Source organism: Spea bombifrons, chromosome 7 (assembly GCF_027358695.1).
Source record: "Spea bombifrons isolate aSpeBom1 chromosome 7, aSpeBom1.2.pri, whole genome shotgun sequence".
NCBI lineage: Eukaryota > Metazoa > Chordata > Amphibia > Anura > Pelobatidae > Spea > Spea bombifrons.
In genome coordinates this window covers 10,426,731-10,448,679 of record NC_071093.1, presented here as the reverse complement: position 1 = coordinate 10,448,679, position 21,949 = coordinate 10,426,731, and the positions used below count along the sequence as shown (strand labels likewise).

The 21,949-nt window shown below is 37.8% G+C and overlaps 1 protein-coding gene across 2 annotated transcripts in view; it reads left to right on the top strand.

Moving 5' to 3' along the window:
* The window catches only part of STK39 (serine/threonine kinase 39), a 95,028-nt gene that overhangs the window by 56,092 nt on the left and 16,987 nt on the right, over positions 1-21,949 (top strand). For both annotated transcript variants that reach the window (XM_053470844.1, XM_053470843.1), the window contains 2 exons: positions 7,923-7,975; positions 11,473-11,541. In XM_053470844.1, the coding sequence (XP_053326819.1) occupies positions 7,923-7,975; positions 11,473-11,541 (122 nt within the window). The remainder of the gene's footprint in view (positions 1-7,922; positions 7,976-11,472; positions 11,542-21,949) is intronic.

Below are 21,949 nucleotides of genomic sequence, written 5' to 3'. Positions count from 1 at the left end.
AGATTAAAATACCGCTAAAATATTTGCTCAGTTGTAAGATCACCCCCCAAAAATTTGAATATTAATTTAGGAAAAAAAGACTACCCAATAGGAAAAAATGTTTTACTAGTAAATATTAATTCACATGTAAACTATTTTTTCATATTTAACAAAAACTATGAAAAAGTGATTTTTTGTTTTTATTTCCTTTTATTTGCCAACTTGCCCCCAGTTATGCACATCTGCCCCCCATAAATGCCTTATATGTCACTCTGCCCCCAGATATGCCTTTTAACCCCCTTTTGCCACTCTGTCTCCCAGATATGCCTTATACACCCATATATGCCACTCTGCCTCCCTGACATGCATTTTAACCCTCTATTTGCCACCCCCCAGTATGCCTTATACCAGAAAACCATTGACCCCCCATGCCACTTGACACTCTTAACCCCCCCATGCCACTATCAACCCCCCCCCGACTTACCAGTGCATGCCTTTACTTGTGACCCATGCTTCAGACTCCCTGGTGTCTAGTGGGGCAGCCAGTGGAGGTCTGTGCAATGTAGACCTCCGCCACCGGCTGCGGGATGAGCACAGACAACCTCGGCTACTGTCGGCACCCACTCCGGAGTAGGTGCTGGTGGGAACATCCCAGCGAAGGCTACGCAGATCTCTCCCTCATAAGTGGCAGGGCTAGCCCCAGACAGGGTTTAATGGGTGAGGAGTGGGAAGTGTATGGGTGAAATAGATGGAAGGTGGACATGGCCAAACACTACTCTCTTGCCCCTGGAATGAAGAACGAGATCCAGAGACTCTGAGTAAAGATCCCTGTTATGGCAATGTGCTATAAGATTCCTCATAGACATGCCGATTTACTGTTTCTTTAAAATTACGATCTCAAAGTTCCCTTTAACTGGAGAAGGGATCTCATGTGCTCTTGAAGCTTGTGTGAGTCTGCATCTTGATACATCAATATCCATATCTTTTTTTGTATATTCAGTGTTTAATTGGGTTTTACAGAGGCAAAAAGTATACAGACATTTCGGATACAATTCAAGGCAAAAAAAGTTTGTTGCAGACCTTTATACAGACACACATCATGTGCTTCATAAGCACTGTGAACACTGTAATATACTTGACCAAACCCAAGAGCTGGAGGAGCAGGATAAGTAGTTTTGTCTGTCTCCAGAGTTTATGAATTAGCACAGACTTTCTATGCCATATTCCTTATCACAAAGGGAGATTCTAAGGACTTTGATGTCAGGTGATAACGTCATAACTTGGTTCCCGACTCGTCAAGGTAGTACACACATGCTAGGGAGCAAGTATAGAGAGATCTGTGTCAATAGAGGGACTGATCCCACTCTCCCACTCCACATTTAATGGCCTGGGTGGGGGTACAACATCAGATCCTGTCCGAAATTATATATACTTGTCACAGCTAATTATAAACTGTTGCTCTTTAAAATACTTGACTTGTATTTGTATTTTCTGTACAGTATTGCTTTGCTGATCTTTAAGGTTGGTGAGCAGCCGTAGCGAATATGACGAGCCAAAAATGTGTTTTGGATCTGTCCTCTAAACAGAAGGTAGTTGGGTTGTATAAATATTCTGAGCATCGCTTGACATTGTAACTTGTTCATTTTCTGCTGCATTGCCAAACGTAAGTGTTAGGACCTTAGCTGCAGAGGGATCAGAAATAAATTCAATGTCAATACATAGAATGACCCGTTAGTCACCAAAGGAGTTAATTTACCCCACTTCTTTGTCCTAAATATCGAAAGATCATTCCCTTCATGCCGCCAAATCCATCAACAGAATAATTGCTCTGTTTTTGTATTAGTTTAACATGAAGCTAACCAATGAATAAGAATACCCAAAACGTGATAAAAGGTGATGAAATCTCCATCAATACCTCTCAGTAAGATGTAATTTAATATTCTCTGCCTTAGCCAGCAGAAGTCAAACAGTAACCTCTCCAGAGAGAAAACTTCAAATGGGCTGCCTTTCTACGAGTTTAGAAAAGTTAAGATGAGGGTTGTAAATTATAAATAATATCAGGAGATTAACTTTCAGATGGCATCAATATCTCTCTCTTGTTTTTAACATCCTAAGGGATAGAACACTGGAAAATATTCTTTGCTAGTATTTATTTCATTGGCCGGTAAACTGGTATACACCTATAATGGCCCATAAAGTACTTTTACGGTATTCCATAATCATGTGACATTTGGGAAGAAGATACATTACTTTTTTTGATGAGCACTCTAAATAATGTCTTCTGGAATCTTTACCTGACACAGTTTGTAAGTGATAATGAGTAAGGTCAGCACAAATGTATGCACCTCACTTTAATGTATGGGTATTGGAGTACAAGTCATGTCACGGTGACTAACGATTCAACACCAGTCTAATAATATACGTTTTACAGGCAATGTATAAAAAGGGCAAACAAGCCATAGTATGCATGGTTTATTTTTTGTTTGAATGTATTCAGTTCCGGAAACACCGTGTCAGGAGATAATTAGATAATTGGTTGGACACAATAGCCTTCCTATTCCTCGGTTGAGAGCGTAGCCTTATTTCTTGTTTAAGTTTCCAGTTTTGAAAAGCCTTAAATGCTCAGTACATCCAAATTACAGGTACCCCTTATTGCCATGTATGTTTGGCCCAAACTCTTAAACATGTATCTTAAGAAGTACCTTTTAAAAGACAAGTCATTTGCATTTACTAGATGGGTGCTACCAAAAGCCATCATCAAATCCAAATTAGCCAGTTTTCCATTTCATGGACCCTTTATTTCACTAATAAACACTACAGTTATATGGTCTGTTATAGCAGATGTCTAGCTCAGCCTATTCTTCCAGGAGAAGTTGGTCCTTCTTAACTCTTAATGCATAAAGAAATCGGTGGATTGAAATGTTCTACTCACCTCCCCCCCGTTGGCGCTCCTCAGCCGTGGTCCATCAGGACAGTTGTGAAGATCTATGTCTTTTCTGGGCTACTGTAGGGAATAATAAATGGGGAGACCAAACTAGTAGTTTAGGGTACCCAAAAGCCATGTGCTATATGTTTCATAGGTATAGATAACCTAACATAGTTCTAATTAAGAATGCATAAAACCAGATTAATTTCAGATGAATAATGCTGATTTTTGCGTATCTGTCATATCAGTTTTCCGAGAGGCCAGGAATGGTTTCTAAAAACTCAGTTAATGTTTCATTATTTCTTTTTTTATCAGATGTATTATCTAAATGGTAATGTATTGTAAGCGTGTTATAAAATGTTTCCGAAGGCTTGGTTTCTATCCACAAAATGGGTTTGTGCTTTCCAGCCAGATTCATTTGTCTTCTTGTTCAGAGTGATAATGGTTTTGAGCAATGGCTAAGTGCCCTTGGTCGTTGAATTTAGTTTTTTTTCATAGCAAGAAGTCATGCCTTATTGCCCTACAATATGAGCCTGTTTCCATATCTTTGCAGAGGCACAGAAAAATAATGGGCTACAAAAATCCTCCCATTATTTGGTTTTCAACTAGATTGAGCTATTTACTGGAAACAGAAAATGCCATTGCGATTAATTGCATATTCATGCTTATCGTTACTGCTGCCTCTAAAATATTATGGTATTTAAAACCACAAATAACGTTTTATTAGCAAAGGAAATTAGTAAATAATAACTTGTTGATAAAAAAATCTGCGCTGGAGTTTTCTGAACTTCTGTAGGCAGGGAATAATTATTAAAAAGAGTAGAATAGACCATATGTTTGTGTATTTAATAAGAAAACAGTAACGTTAGTACTTGTACATACCCCAATAAGTGGATATATAAATAGACCGTCGCTAAAGAAAGCTAAAAATGACCTTATTTATCAAACATTACAAATTAACCCCTTAAATATTGTTTGAATTGATGACTAGTAAAGGTTATATTGGATTGCTTAATTACTTAGGAACATTTCATTGCATTTCAATAAAACCAGTAATTAAATATGCCTGTATTCCAAATGTATGGTTTGGAGATGTCAAATAAAATCAATGAAAGAGAAATCATTTTTCAGCTAATTGTAGCTTAACGCACAAAATAAGAGGGTTTCCCTGATCCACCTGGTTTTGCAAATACAACAAGCTGGCTTTAATTCCAAAGGGAAAACAAAAATATAAAGTGGAGAAAATGTACCTTTTGTATTGCAATCTATTTAGTGATAGCTAATCAGTTTCTTCTTATAGGTATATATCTGGTACTGAATCCAGTCCAATGGGTCATGTGACTATTTTTAACTACCTTTAGTCCAATTTCCACCTCTACGTCTCTTATGTATACATATTGCCAAGCCACAATTGTATTGCCGGTGTGCTACAGACACTACAGTATACTAAAAGGTAGCTGTCCCGAGTAGCTGGCAAATCTATTAAAAATAAGCTCACCAAATAAGAACACAAACTAATACAATATTTAATTTATTCATAGTCCCTGAAATATCACTCTTTTCAATACAATAGTAGCTCTTAATTCTATTCATTGTGAATAGATGTAATTCAGTGAAAGTTGGTGACCAGTGACTTAGAATAAACTTAGATCTTGTGAAGATTGTATTTACATTAAATACGGAAGAATCTTCTGTAAGGTCAAAATCCACTTAAAATGTCTAACATTGTGACCATTTTAACTATCACACATTTAATCAGAGGTAAGGAAAGTGTTTTTAAACTCCATCCTCATATATTGATGAGTAATTGACCTAGTGTCCCTGCATTTTCCTCTAATACTAATTTATGATTACACTTTTCATGGCTTTCTTATGGTTTTTAATTTAAATCATGCATTTAGGTTTAATTAGGAAATTATATGGTCCAAACTTAGCTGCGCCCTTGATCCATAAAACGTGATACTTCAAGGGTACATGATGTCATAGCCCTTAGGCGCTGGCCAGGACAGTCAACAGCCAGGATATAAACATGTAGTAGACTATAGTAGGAAAATTGGATTGTTGGCAGATCTTCATAGTCTGAAACTGATTCCTCAATATCCTGCATTGTGTTGATGATAGCATCACTCTGTTGATAGATGAGAAAGTCTCACCTTAATGGTTTTATATTACGATAAATTAGTGTTAAGATTTTTAGTCCAGGATCAGATTTTTATAGAACGTTTCTGGGTATTTTCACATTACAAGCTCTAAATCTTCTTTCGGTGGTAGATTTCCTTTAATAAATACTCCCCTGTGGCTCCTAATTTGGGGAAACCAGGTGACTTGCTGTAGTAACATTATATAAAATGCCAGAAACAGTTTGGCACCAGCTAGTCTCAATGCAATGTGTTACTAGATGTCATTTAACATGAAGTCAAAGGAAAACCTTGCAGAACAGATGGAGGACTGTGCTGTGCGGCCAAATGGTCACTATCACAAAAACATACTACCTAAAACCTTCCAGGAACGTCATAAATTGACAAGTTAGCAGCAATAAAGCCTTGCGTAGTCCATTAATCTTTAAATGGCTTCTGCAAAATATGCCACCCTAGAGAACGCTCTAAAATGAGATACTGGGTTTTGAAATGGACAAATGTATATAATATTTATAAATATAAAAAAGGCAAATGTTTCTGAAACTAGCTGAGAATGGGAAAACTTTAATACCATTCCCTAAGGTAACTCCTTATTCAGAAGCTCCTCAACTATTTTCTCGCTGAGCCATGCCAGACTATAACAGGAGTCCATTTCTAATGCAGAAAAACACCAACCCTCGATGTACTTTATGGCTTCATGGGCTTTGTTAGTGGGGGCGGATAGTATGCTTTTAGGTATAGTAAGCAAGAGGGCCATGAAGGTTGAGGATTGTTGGCATCCCTTTTACACAGAAATCTGCCTCAAATATCAGGCCTGATCCACCCTTGTAGGTAGAATCACTCTGTATGCATAAAAACAAAAACATTATCATGCTACAGAGTGGGTACATAAACAGATTTTACACTTTACATCCACTTGCTAGAACTTTTATGCGTTGAGATCATCTGAATACTTCTGGGGGATCGTATAAGAATAGTCAACAGATACATTACCTATAGTCAACAGAATAATATTTAATCCAACAACTCCTTACTGATGAAAACCTGAAGAAGCCACCATGGATCTCAAATTGTTGAATCGTTGTCTCACTTAGTGGCTTTGGATTGTCCTTAAGTATTAATTAAGGTTTGTCTGTTTTTGGTCAAACTGACCTCTAAAATTACATTTTTGAAGACTCTTAAAGGTTCTCCCAATTACAATATTTATATTATACTATTATACAATACTTGCCACGTGCAATACTATTTGTTTGTTTTGCGATATTTTCTAATTCCATTGGATCCCCCTTATTCTCCTGAGGATGGAGAATGCCCTTTCTGTACTTTGTCGCCTTCCTGAAGGTGGCAAATTGACTACAGGGAAGAATGCGTACGAGACGGATTAATGTTTAACTTTTTAGCGAAACATAAATGCTTCCTTTTGGAGAGTGCGCAGCTCGTTGGGAATTATATTCTCCACGACAAACACATGCAGGTGTTCAAAACCTGTTAGATAAATGAGACACTCATCTTCTGAACAATGCATAAGATAAATTACAAGACAGGAGTTATTTTTTCTCAGTTGCTTAGAAACAAATCTAAGGACGCGTTGGCAATTAAGTCAAACGCAAAATGTGGCAAGACGTTGCTTAGGCAGATTTATTAATGCAAATTATCTGGTGCAGTAAATTAACACGGGTATTTATTCTCTGTGCAAGTTGATTACAAGTGTTCTGCATGAACCCTGTAATCATTACTTCATTAATCTGTTCACACCAAGAATAACTTGTCTCTGGCTTGTTCATCATTAAAGTATTGGGTAGATCCATGTGTTTTGTGTATTTATCTAAGTACATGTATATAGTCTTCTGTATAATACCCTCTATACATATTTAAATCGAGATCGAGAGCTTTAGTTCCCAAGGAATTCTGACAGGAGGTCCTTCAACTTCAAAGTGATCTGGGTCTTTCTACAAGAAGTCAACACAAAAATAAAGGGCCGATATTTAGGCTAATGACCATTAAAGATGGCAACTTCAACTTATATTCTGTTGCATAGAACACATAACGAATTAACTGAAAAAGATGGCTGGTAGCCACACATACACCATGTAGATGCCCAGAGCAACACATTTTCACACCACCCAGAAATAACCCACCTTGGCACTCATTGGAGACCTAATATTAGTGTATTCGGTGGTATACAAAGGACTATTTTATCCTGCAAGTTTTGCTCATCTGAAAATGATTACATTTATTAAAAAAAAATCAAATTTAATTCTTCCGATTAAGCAAATGATGCTAAAAGCCCCGCCATCTGGATTACAAAATATCTAATTTGCCCCGCTGCTTTAAACCTAATACTTATGGCTAATTTCACTGTAAAAGCAGTTAGTGGCTTTTGTCGACTCTGCTCTGTGCGCAGTAAATACTGCTCTGAGAGCAATCTTTTATAACACTGTATACAAAATTTCTGGATCTCAGGCATTTCTGGGCAGTAAAAATTTCTTAATTAGAATTGAATACATCGGTAGTTCGCAAGAGAAGCCGTTAAACCGGCTAGTCCTCGGTGTGTGTGTTTTTTTTCACGGTGAAATAAAACTGTTACTTGCAAGCAGTCTTTTGGCTTTTGTTAATTAAGAAGATAATAACGCTGCCGCTGGTAAAATGAGTTTCTTTTTTTTTTTGCTTGTTTCATAAACCTTTGGTTGTTAATATCCTTGAACCTTCTCGTAGTTTATATCCTTTCGAACAAATTAAAGGTGGAAAAAAAAAAGGCATGTCATAAAGGAAGAAACTGCTTACACGTCCAATGGTAAATACTCCAAAATGCTAACTGTACTGGATTTTAATAAACTTGGTCTCATTAGACCTAAATGTTTCTCTGTACTGTTTTGTAGGAACTCAAGAAAGGAGCTCAATGATATACGATTTGAGTTTACTCCAGGCAGGGGTAAGTTTTAAACAGAGCTACTAAATTGTATTGTGAAAGCATTTTAGCAATGTTTGGTATATTTCATTGTGCATGTGAGCAGTCATCTTGGTTTCACATCATATTTTAATTTCCTTATTTGCTGTAGAAGAAACAAAAACCTAAAAAAACTTTAGGTTCATGCACACCCTGCTATTCTAGTGCACTATTTCATGTGAAATGATGAAATAATGGGCAATTTGCATGAATTGCCATTGATGGAGACGCACGTGAAGTCAAAGATGGTTGAGCCCCTTCCTATCCCCCTCTAGAGAAGGTCATATTAAGCGTATATGATGTTTAATCACGAGTCTATGGATGGTAGGTGAGTTAGGCAAGATGAAAAAGTCTATGTATTATGAAATATGAAGGCAAGCAAGTTTGTTTTCCAGTGAGAAGCATTTAATCTATGCATTTCATGACACCTCATTTTCCATTCAATTCGCTATTAAGGGAGAAAAGTCCAGCAGCATTCAAGAAAATATTGGAGTTATAGCTCAAGAAGCCCATGGAACAAAGCATAATGAGCTTGCTACCTCACCACCATAGAGAAGTGAAACAATAGTTTTAATTTAAAAAGTTGGGTTACCAATTTCTAAAATGTGTCATACAAAAATAATGGCCTTCTTATAAATGTCAGAGGTCGGTTCTCCTCCCGTCGCCAACAAAATCCATAAACATGGCTTAAAAAAGGCTGAGCTGGCATTTCTGTCTCAAACAGAAACTGACCCTAAAATGGGCTAAAAATATTGCTTCTGTTACATTTACGACTTAAAATACATTTGATGTTCTGTTGCCACTTATTACAAATCGACATCGATAAATGCTTTTTGTCAGGTCAAGTGTGATTTGGTGTCTTTTGTGATTGCCAATGTATCTACAAGTATATATATATCTATATATATCTATATATATATATATATATATATATATATATATATATATATATTTGTAGATACATTGGCAATCACAAAAAAACACCACATTCCATAGGTGATTACATTCTGTTAGGCATGTTTTCTTCAAGTGTGAATGAAAGTGAGAATGAATCATGAATGAAAAGAAAACAGAATGTAATCACCTGTGGAACTTGGTGTCTTTTGTGATTGCTAATGTATCTACAAAATATATATATATAATCATAAATGGTTGTAAGAAATACAGAACTGCACTTTTCCCTTCAAGGTTGTTTAAGCCCAATGAGCATTTTTTAGACTTGTTTTGACATGAGCCATTTTTACCTTCCTGTAAATTATGATACTTCATCCTCATTGTACACTGATTGGACTTGGAGTTTAACAGCCAAAATGAAACATCACTTACACCTATTAATCACGAGCTTGTCCTTCAATTCCTAGATTTTATTTTTAAAAAGTTAATAGATTTGGCACAGAGCTCTAGCTGGAATGAAGTCTCCTGTCAGAAGATTTCAGGAACAATTAAAGCAGTCATCATGGTTAGCCCAGCCATTTCTGCTCCTTGCCTTTCAACACAATAATCTGAGTGTTTATAATAAGGATTTTGTTTTCCCTGAAGGGGCTTACTTTGTATCAATAGGTGACTTTCCTTTTAGATGTTACATTTCACATAAATAATTCTAGACTGCTCCTGAAGAACAACATATAATTGGGTAGCGTCACCAACGTTAGCCCATTCCGTGTACTGTTCCGTTTGTATGGATAGAGGATCATTAGTGTTCAAAACATTTTAAAATCACATTTGTGAGTTGAATTATTTAATAGCGTTGGCTGTGAGTGGATCTGGCAGTTGGTGGAGAAGCCCAAGCCCAAGCTTAAGCTAAGCCAGAACCTGAGGCTGGTTCTGTTGGGAGCCACACATGGGAACAGTAAGTCCGAGCCAGGACTGCTTGTTCTGCTCTTAAGATAGCTCACCCACCTCTAATGGTAAAATATATACTCGACTGTGCATTTTGTTAAATGAGAAATGATCTCATTCAGGCCCAAAAACTCAAATGACCATAAACATGGATCACCTCCTGCTTTACAGGCGGCAGTCTGGATGGCAGGGCAGTGCAATGTGTGATCTTTTAAATAGACATATTGTTGACCAAATACAACCATCTACAATAAACTAACAAATACTTAAAACTGGAGAATAAAGTATACCAATACGTATAATTAAACTTCATGAATGGAGGGGATGTTATGATAGAACCCCTACAGTTATATTTTAACGTACATGGCAATCACACTTTGGTTGGTTATCGTTATGAAGTGCAAATTGGAAAATATCGAGTGCGTTATATAAAACAGATCTCCTACCTTGCATCCTTAAGATAAATAATATTACCCACTAGAAAACGGCTATAGTGGTGGGGAATTTAAACAGCTGTCACACAAACTGTAAATGTTTTCTGAAGATGCGCCTGTGTAAAACATTCTCCAGGGACTTGTGCGTCAAATTAATAATACCTATTTCAGAAACATATGTTTTTATCTTGACATACAATAATGTGTAGCATGTTTCTGAAGTCCTCACCTTTTACCAGTTTCAGAGCTGGATGTATAAGGTATGATATGTAGCTCTCTTAGGTCACACAGGAATACAGTTCCATTACTCGAGGTCAGTGTATAGCGGGGCTTCTCAAGCCGAGGTCTGTGGAGCCTAAGACTTTTCAGTTTGCTCCTCAAAGTTACACAACAAGTATGATCGAGGAGATCAACAATTTAATAACAGGTGATTCCCTATTAACCCCATAAGCATATAACATAATCATTTAAGAAATCTTATGCCTGAGTAATGTTTTGCTTACCTTCCAAGCACCAAAAACATCATGTCTAATTCATTGTACACTGAACTTGAATGCAGTGTATCACCTATGACTTTCACACTTTAGAAGATCTAGTTACTGTCTGAAAGATTGACTTCTTAAGGATTCTACAAAATAACAGTATAGGCCGGGCCCACTGTTTTAGGAAGCAGCGTCTTAATATTGTTGTACAGCAGAATCATCACTTTATGGACATTGCTGGGGGAACCTTCTCGTTCCCTCATTTGCAATTCTTTCCATACCCAATGGCCACCTTCTTGGATCACACATCATACAATGTGGACTTGTTTTGATTGTGTCATCGACCCCTTATTATATTATTAAAAATATTTGTCAGTTCCTTCAGAACACCAGATGCAATAACTCTGGTTGGTCAGAACCGACCATATTATTATATGGCTTATAATCAAGAGGTCAGAAGAATCCATGGTCTATACACACAACCGTAACAATAAATGAAAAATATCATATAGAATCCCTGTACTGTTACCAATTTCATTGTCTTCACTGTACAATGCAGGTAGATTTATTGCTGAACAGTTTACAGCTCGAAGCAGAATCTACGGTTTCCCCATATATTGTTTTATGGTTTGACAAATGCACGGAGACATTCTACGCTGGATCATTGGGTTATCATCCTCTGTCCTGAAGGTACTGTTTATATGAGCCATTTTTTTTATTTCCACAGATACAGCAGATGGTGTTTCTCAGGAGCTCTTCTCAGCAGGCCTTGTGGACGGTCATGATGTAGTTATAGGTAAATGACATTTCTTACTTGGATCTGTTACACGACTGCTTTAGCATTTCATGAAAATAATTACATTTAACCTCATTTTCTCAAAGGAATGGTGTCGCCGCCAATGTAGCGGCACAATGAAAATGTTTTAAGACACAAAACAGAAACTCTTTCCTGATACTATGGATTATGGGACTAAAATTATTTTTTCTTTTTGCACTTTGCATAATTGTCTTCCTCCTTCTTGAACGCATGAATATTTTAAACACTAGCAGTGCTCAGAGGGCCTATAATCACTCAATAGGTTAATTACTCTTAACATTTTATTATTTTTTCTCTTTGAGTAAGATTATGCATTTGGGATTTACCGACATCGACGAATCTTAACCTCATATTTAAATTGAGCTCAGAAAATTGGCTTGTATCCAGTAGATCTGCATCTCACCTGTAATAATGGAGCCATTGAGTTAATTGTTTTGGCAGCTTGGCTTTAATATCTATATTATGACCAAAACAAAGCTGACTTGGACTTTATTGCATTATTAATAATAGTACCATTCAAGAAAGTATTTCCGCAAGCGTTTTGATGTAGATTCTTGAAGCACCCTTCCTTTAAGTATTAACCTATTACTTCTATAAGGATTTGAAATGCACGTTTCAAAATAGTTTTGGGTAAAATGTATTTTACTATCCATATATTTAAGGGATTGTTAAACAGAACTTGTCAAATGATGCATGAGGCTAATACATATTTTACATATATTCATACCTACCAATGCAAAGCTCCGGTGTCGAACCTTATGGCATCCGTCCAGTACGGTGTCATGCTAGCATAGGAAAGGGCCGGCAAGGGGGCAGAAGGACAATGACCCCCAGATTACTTTAATTTTAACATTCTACTAGAAGCCTTTTATGTGCGTATTGCTTCTAATAATCAATATTTTATGTAGCATTCCCACAATATCTTTTCTGTGCTCCTATTATTGGGCCATTTTGGTGAAATATGATCTGATCTGCTGTATTAATGGGCTGAAATGATCAAATGATGATCAAATCTCAAATGATGATCTCAAAGGATCAAAGGATGCCAGCCTTTCCCGTCTGCTAGCTTGCTGAATAGATGGACAGGCTATCGGGCCAAACAGAGCCAAGTGGTTCTGCAGAGTCTTAGAAGTCCCTAGAAACAAGCTACAGAACATGGAGAGGCAGGGCTACAGGTTGGTAGATGACGCATAAAAGAGACATTATATCAAAGAAGAATCGACTTGGTTGTTGCGTTGGGTAATATTGTAGTTGATGATCCATGTTTCTAAATGAGTATTCTAGTCCTGATACGAATGTTTTTATGATGTCGATGGAACTTGCCTTATTCCGTGTGACAGCTTCCCATTGCTTTATTTGCATATAATGATAAAATAGTATTATATTAAGCATTCATCCATCATATGAATAATTCAACTGGGGGATTTTAAAAGGTTTTCAAGAACAGAGAGGTGTTTAGCAGTGGGAAATTACCTGCAGATATGTTAATTCTGGTATAAATGTCCAGGTGGATCAGGAATTAGATGCCTTTATTAGAAATTGTTATTGATGACAGATGTTCTGCAAGTTTTACTGTGGCGTGTAAACAAGGGTGTACGAGGGAGCATTATAGATAGTCTTTTATAGCGGAAAAGATACTCACATGCGCTGAACACATCATGAAGCTGCATAACTCTACTGCCTAGAGTCATTTGCATTTCTACCAGTATTACGGAGTAACGACATGCGAATGAACGCACATTGTGTGCCCCTCCTAACTTTATTTACTGACTTGGATCCCCTCAGGCTTATGTCTGCTGCATAAAACAACTTTTATAGCCAAGCCAAGAGTATAGAAGCACATGGCCAGGAAACCTACTCGCTGACAGCTGTTAGAACCTCAGTGGGAAGCTCGTTGCTGGCCGTGCATTCTGTAACACGTTATGGATCCATACTAGGAACGCCAGGTTTCCATGCTGAGATTTATTTAGTAAAAAAAATAATAATTTATTGGGATGATTATTATTATTACCTGATTATTTATGTTCTTGAGCCTGTCTTTATTCTCCATGCAAAATTGTCTATCCGTCTGAAGTACTATATGTGCAAATATGAAGTGCTATTACTATTTGATTCACAAAGCCACAAGTTATTCTGTGATTGTCTTTTTGTATGAATGATGTGACAATCCCTACAATTCCGTATGTGTTTCAATTATTACAATGCTTGTTATACCTGTGGTAACTGGAAATGACCCATTCACATTTGAATATTTTGTATGAATTCATCACAGCCATCTCTAAAAAATATGTTGGCCTCCTGATGTTTCAATCTTGTAAAGTTTCCTTTTCTATGAATTTCTATGTAGTTATACATAAAGATCGATCACCATTTGTCAGGGGTTGACACACTTGCGTAGAATTCAGGAGTCGCGCGGGCACATTTAGAACGCAATGTGATTTTCTTTGGGACCAGAAAAGGGGAACATTTATAGACCGCCTTATAAAATGATCAGAATAAATAAATAAGCACCAGCTGTAACATTTTTATGAGCCATATGTCCCTGGCTCCTCCGGGTTAAGCCCTGGCTTACGTTAATATTGGACGATAATGCATGTTATAAGTGTGGTCATGTGAGAATCAGGAGATCCCTTGGTCTCCCTCTGGAAATGAAGGGATTTTTCTAGAATAGTGATGTTGAACTCTAGGCTTCAAGGGCTGCAAACAGGCAAGAGTCAAATTCATTTAAATCAATTGCATTCGTGTGAATTGATATCCTAGGTTTTGACCCACCTATTATAGTAAAATTATCTGCTTTTATTTACCCAGTATTTTCGACATATTTAAACTTTGTCACACCACGTACTGTCCATATTACTTAGTAGCTTGAAGTCATGTGACATAAAGCATCGATAGGTTGAAAGGTTTTGTTGCCATAGCAACAAAAAAAGAGCTTGTGTCTTACGTTTCCATGATCAGTGGCGCCTCTGTCTTATGTAACGGGTCCAAGGCGAATAAAGAATTTCCTTACCAACATGAGGAACGTGTTGAAACCCTGAATTAGCTGACTAAAGTTGATGTAGACTGCTGAGATACTCTTCAGCCGCCAACACAGGTTATTCCTATACTTCTTGAGCAAAGAGCTGAGACTTTAGCATTTCACCACTTTCCTTGGAGCCCCATGTGGGGCTCTCCTAGGCGTTGTTACCAGGACAACTGCCCTAATTCATCTCATGGATGGGATAACCAAAGATACAAATAACCCCCCCTCCCCCAAAGGACTTAAGGCTGGAATAGTACGATTGCATTCATAGAACAGCATCTATTGAAGTTTTTCAACAGACTTAAGCATCCCAACTCCAAAAAGAGGAAAGTTCAATTGATTTGTAACTTGAACCAAATACAGTAGAAACCGTACAGCAATATCTTTATAAAAATACAAACAAGGGTTACTTCGCAGCTGTAGAAAGTGGTGCCGGTGGCTAGGGACACTCTCTCTGATGCCCAGTTGTTATTGGGATTGTTAACGGGATCGTATAGGTTTTGGTTGCCAATACAGGAGATCTGCGTGTGGTCTAACAATACAACGAGGGCAATTTTATATAAGGTAGACCACAAAAAAGTGAGGCTATTTCAATATGAAAGCAAATTTTTATCACTAGTAATCTTTAAACAAACTAATTTTCTTGGATAGAATTATGTACATTACTAGATAGTTGCTAAATGGTAAGTTGCTAATTATTTTGGCTTTGTACTAAGAGCATGCTGGAAATGAGTTATGGATAGTATTATATGCTGGCTAAGCTCACTCTCTGCAGATAAGATGGATCTACCCAATTTTGTCTGTCCTAATAGTCCAATTTCAGGGTTTGTAGATAACAAATTGCATTTCCAAAGCTTAATTATATTCTGTACGCTCATGACAGCTTGTAGTGGCCAAATGTAGATACAATTCAATATAAGAGAGTTAAACTGTTATTTAAAACGAACACAAATCCAGGAGTTTACATTAAGGTCACTTAAAACTACATACGTCTCTCAGTGTTTAAACAAGTCAAGCTTTGTTGTGGGTATTTATAATGTACCTTTCTTCTTGGGCATTAAATTTTATCTTATTGCCAGAAAGTGAAGACTAACATACGAACAATACACCTTTGGAAATGCACCACTGGTTATCTGCTGGGTCTTTTCCATCTCCGCTAACGTGCAATTGATCCGACCTGCAATCAATTTAAATTTTTCGCCCTTGTCGTTCTATGGCAATGGTTCGATACCTACCTATCTTTAACGTTTTTCTCTATAACTTGTACACGTGAAGAGTGTTTATAAGAGGAGAATGTACAAAAAACAAAGTGAAAATTAAATTAGGTTTAAAAAGTTGGTTCCACCGTTATATACAAGCATTCTGTGGTGCCATATGTAAATGACTTATTCCCTGGGAACTTTTTTGGAAACATTCAATAACGATAATAAATCAGAATGAGCAAAAAACATTTTTCACGGATGCAAGACTCAGAATGACATGGTGTCTGCACATTGTCACAAACACTACAGTCGGATATTTGTCACAATATACCAGACAGCAGTTATGTAATTGGTTGTTTGTAGTGAGAAAAAAAATGTGTGCAGTAGTGCTTGAGCTCTGATATGTGAAAAAAATATTTTTTTTTGCTTTTTATATTTTTTATCTGTTTTTTATTTTTTTTATTTTACTTGTAATTGAGTTCTCACTTCCCTTCCTCTGAGTTGCTTGTTTGCTTCATCTAAACCAATGGTTTATTGGAAAATGATTCATTAAATCATTGCCATCAGTAAATGTGAAATTGTTAATATTTGGTTACTGTGAAGATCCATACTGTTCTTCCCATTAACTACAGCAATGCAAATTGAAATAATCTAAGTAGGAGTCTTTGCGTTACTAAGGAATGACATTTTTAATATTTGTGGCAACCAGCCATGTGTCTTTTGTTCTCTGTGCTGGGGGAATGACGCTTCCCTCATTAGTTGGCATTTGCTGCCTTGCTACATCCCCGGCTTCACCTCTTCATAAAAATGGCTCTACTCCTTGATGTTTTAATATGGAAAGAAATACCACTTTTTGCTAATGTCAAGCGAGTACCTGTGAGGGAGAGAAAGCTTGGTCCTTAAGGCTGGGATTGCTAAAGCCACAAGGTTGTTAAAGAGCCCCAGACAAGGTCCATGTTTTTAAACCGTAAGTGTAACTGTGATATTTTTGATATTTTGCTCTAGTTTTCCGCACAATGCACATGACAAGTATTTTTATTAAAAACCACAGATTTTTGAACACAGAAAATGACTATGACAGATAACACATTGAGAGGGTAAAAAACTTGATCATTTAGCCTCAGGGGTATCTTGAAGCCAAATGTGCTTTTTTAGTGTGCACTGAAAATACAGCAGTGGTCCTGGGCCCCAAAGGGTTGGTGTTTTGGTGAGGTAGGTGGCCTTTCATCTTTAAACAAAAACATTTATTTACTATCATGATTGGTACATGCGATTGGCAGAGGTGTAGCAAGTCATAGGCCAACTAGGCAGAACTCTAAGATTGGCTGCAAGACAAGTGCCGCCGAGCGGTATCCCTTCTGGTACATGCTCCAACGTGACACTACGCTGAGCAAGGAGCCATGATAATTATGCCATATCCTAGCAGTCCGTATTGTATGGCCATTAGAGGGTAGAAATTTCTGACATATGTGCCAGAAAAGGCAAGATTCTTCTATCTACCCTATGGAAGACCATTGTTTAGTGGTGTTATACATAACACATGTCATATTCATATGTAGAATTGGGAACTATTTAAATTTTTTAATTTACTTTTGTTTTTTTGCTGCTGTGTGGCAAAGCAAATCCAAACTTCAAAATCGCCAATGTATGTCTTGCCAATTGCCTTGTTAGTAAATAATTTCCAAAGCCAGGAACACTGAAATATTTTGTTGATGAATACTAACAATTCAAGTTGCATGAGGCCAATGCAGCCCAGTTTTTAAATGCCCATTAATTTCTACTTTTAATGTAAAAAATGTGCCTCCAAGCCGTGGTCTGCAGGTTTTAAAAGCAATCTCATTTAAGATCAAGCAGTGTACCCTTGGGTTAGATATCCTACATTTGGCAGGGAACTACTGATCTAGGACTTACCCTTTCTAGTTACCGAGAATAAAGGATGTGTTGTATCTCTTTGTGCTTTGCAGTGCGTACTGTATTTTAATAGAACATTTAATTAACTAGAAGCAAGTTTACATTCTACTGCTGTGTGCTGTTGCAGGAGAAATAAAATGATGTGTTGGTAACAAAACTGCTCTGTCGGGTCTTAAAAATTACAAATGGTTATTCTTTGTCATTGAGATGTAATTGCATCCGATATTTATCCATACATTTTCTGTACATCTTTTTTTTCTCTTTCCTTTCCTTTTTTTTATAACCAATAATTTGCTTGGAATGCATGCTCCACATGGCTTTGCAAAGCGTGGGTGCAAACAGATTAAGCAATAATGAGATATGTTACTGAGCAGAGATCTGCCGAGTCTCCCAGTGCTTTTTATGTTAATATGAAATCTTCTTTGACAAGACTGTTTCTGTTGTGGGCTCTAGTCGAATATAACCTTATTGACTTGATGATGGATGTATTTTGTTTTAAAAATGTCAGGTTCTTTCTTAATTGCACTGGCCCCATCTGCTTATATTGAAAAAGCTTACTTTAATACCCATCTTAACATATCCAAATATAGTTCACAATATCATGGCTTCTGTAGAATACATAAGTATTGCTGAGACAGCAACATTGTACATCATACAAACTGCCTACATCTGCATGCAATGTGGCTTCTGCATCTCTTGTTACGCATTGGGCTCTTTGGCAGATACTGCAGTGTCCTTTGCTCGCTCACTACTGTCCCTTGGTGCCCATGCAGTATGCTTTGCAATGAGTTGTTCCAGCTGCTCTGAAAAAAAACCTCATCTTTTATCATGAAAAAACAAAATATGAAAACAACAAAACTCAGGATTGACGCTTGAAAATATGTTATGTGACATTTTTGACATACAGAACATATTGAATCCTTGCAGGGCTTGAAATGCATCCTTGAAATGCTGCCCTGCCCAACCGACCCCCTCCACCAAAATCATGCTCACCAAAATCATTCCCATATCCATTATGTTATATCATGATTAATAAATTCACTCTCTCAAGCTCTCTTACACTCCCACTCATGCTCTCTCACACTCTTTCTCATGCGCTCTCTCACTCTCATTCACGCACTCTCCAACTCTCATTCACACTCTCTCAATAACTTTTTACCTCTTCCGCCAACTGCTTCTGTGCCCCTGTCTCCTTTCCCACAGCTATGCTTCTTCTCTTGCCTGTTCTTGGTCTTCTGCCTTCTCTCTTCTATTTTCTGTCTTCTGATTCCATCCACTTCTCCGTGAACTTAGCCTCCTGGTGCACTTTCGCAAAAGGGCAGAGCTTCTGGGTAGCCCCCCGCCTCCCCTGTCAAGGTGCCGCCTGGGTCTCATGGACTCACTGGGACCCATCTAAGGGCCGCTTCTGCCTCTATGTAATATGTGGTTTTTCTTCTGGTACAAAACCTTAGAACACAAACAATTTAAAATGAATATGCCACTGGTGCAGTATTTGTGACCTATGCAGTACTTGCAGGTAAGCTCGGACTGGCAATCTGGCATAATTGACAAATGCCCAGTGGGCCACTGCGTGACACCGCTCTGTAAGAACCTTATCTGCTGTGCCACTGGCTGGATATGCCTGGCCATTCTGTACGGGATAATAAAACCGTAACATGTTGCCTGTCATATCTAGCCATCTGCCACACTTACGTCATTAAGCTGCTGTCGGCCTTCAAGTGCTGGTCCTGCGTTCAGTAAAGTGTCTCTCATATTCCTGGAATTATCCTATTTATACAACACGCAGCAAAAACTTAAAAACCATTACAGTATGTTGGGCAAATCACTGGGGTCCTGGGGCATTGAGAGGCAGGCTGCCCCGAGTAAATAAACAATGTGTTTGACACATTTACAAATAGTGGCCCCATAGGACAGTAGAGGGAGAGACCCCGGCTAAAGTGTGTCTTATATTAATAATCATGTTATTGCATTACCATATATGAATATGTGTAGCATTGTTTAGTATCTGTTGTTTCACGAAGGCCCCTTCCCATAAACCCCAGTCCCCAATATATTTCTGTAACGGAGCTCCATGTTGCTTTAGTTATTCTACTAATAAAGCACGATGGGCTTTTAAAGATATTGTGACACTTCACCAGATAGCCAACCCAGCGATTTAGAGCTAATGAGAAGTAATATTATTTCGTAGGGCAAAAAGCTAATTTTAATGACCATACACATAGAATGGCCGATATATCTGTGTAATCATTGTTAGTGAAACCTGTTTGCCCCCCTGTTTGCCCCCCTTGTGCTTTTTTCTGTGTGCATAGATTCCATGATTGGCAGAAAGGAATATAAAATATAATTATATCACACATTAGTATAACGTTGCTTGGTTTTACCATATATGTAGGAAACAAAAGAATTGTTCTGGTCTGTTAAGTGTGTCTCTTGATCTTACACATTGGCCCTCGGCTTTGCAATTCAGGCTTCCAACACCACGCACATTTTATTCGTAATTATTTACAGTCTTAACTATATTTGGAATAGCGTTAGATTTTATGATTGTCCTGATCTTCTCTGTGCTTATACTCCAGTGCTCCAGTGAGTAGCAGAAACATAGAATTTGATGGCAGAACCATTCCGACCATTTAATCTGCCCAGGTTTTCCTGCTTTAAAGACCTAAAACATAATTAGTCCTTGGCCTCATCTTAAATTCAGGATAACCATATACCTTTCACATGCATATTTTAACTGCCTTACTGTGGTAACATCTACCACTTATGCTGGGAAGCTGTCCAACTCATTTACCACCTTCTCAGTAAAGTAAATCTTCCTTACATTGCATGTAAGCCTCTAACCCTCATGCTTCTCTAGGTCTCCGGGTCACCCCGGGAAAACTCTGGGACACCAGAGCGGCATTGCGGCACGCCCCACCTACTTCTCTTACAACATTAGCTTTGTCACCGCCCACTGACATCAGCGGGACTGCCCTCAATTGTCAGCGGGACCTCCCACATCCTGCAAGGGGAGGGCTCTGGGTAGCCAGGCCATAAAGCTCCCAGGTGCTGATTACATGTTATTTATATAGGGATAATTAGCAGTATTTAACTTTATTGAGAAAGAAAATTGTAAACCGATATGATATTTTAGCGATTCTGAGCTTCCTTTGGCCACTTAAATATTAATGGTAACGACTTCTAGCAAGCATCAGCGCATAATGAATGATAGATAGGAATTAAGTTATGCTTTTCCCGGTTGAAAAGAACATTTTTGCTTTATAGCATGTGAAGTCATTACATATTCACTTTTTTCCTTATTACATTTTTAAAAGACGTTTTATTTTTAAATAGTAAAACTGATGAATTTCCTGTCTTCTAAACGGTAACACATGTTAAACCACAAAGTCCTGCATTCTCATTTAATGAATGTTCTTAGTTGTGTTGGTTGAGATAAGGTATTAACTTGTTTTACAATCTCTTCCAGCATTGCCACCTGCATTTATCACCAGATGACGGCAGATAACTCTCAGCTAAGTTATGCAAAGGGAGGGAAAGGATGTTTATCCATTCAGTTAAAATACGTATTAGGGGTTAAAAGCCCTTTGGCGTTGAGAATACAACTCACATTACCTTTCGCCAGGCTATTTTAAGGTTAATGTATAGAAATAACACAGTTTTGGTGTTAAGAATATTAGGTCTCTTGATTCACTCTACTTGAATCCTATAAGTGACGCAGGAGGTTTGTCAGTCGTGGATGTAAATGTACGACCATCCAATGGTGGACATTTTTTGAAATGGAGTTGAACCAATGTAATGGCTCCTGGGGGAAAATATATAAGAGGGCAAAGTTTACCCTTGAACATACCTTGGGAACTCTCTGGGTGTAACATTGAGTTAGGTTAGTTTCTTCTTTCTCCAGGCAGGGGAACATCTAGTGACCATGCCCACTCACCACACATGTTCTACCTACTCACTGCCCGCTTTCCCCTGGTCCCTACCTATGTTACCTCTCAGAAAAGGCATTATGTCCAACCCTTACACAATACCATCTCTCCTGAAAAAAGGAGAGCTTCTGGTAGTCTGCCCCAGGTAGTTCTCAGATATGCACACGAACCACGCTTATAACGGCTGTGTGCATATTTTTGGTTCGTGCGTTGGAGCCTAATGAGGGCCGCTCTGCTGATAGGAACAGGAATTCCGTTCCTTGTATGGCAGGAAGAATTAATAACATCTCTTGTGCCCAAGTGTTTGTAATGACTAGTATGAAGAT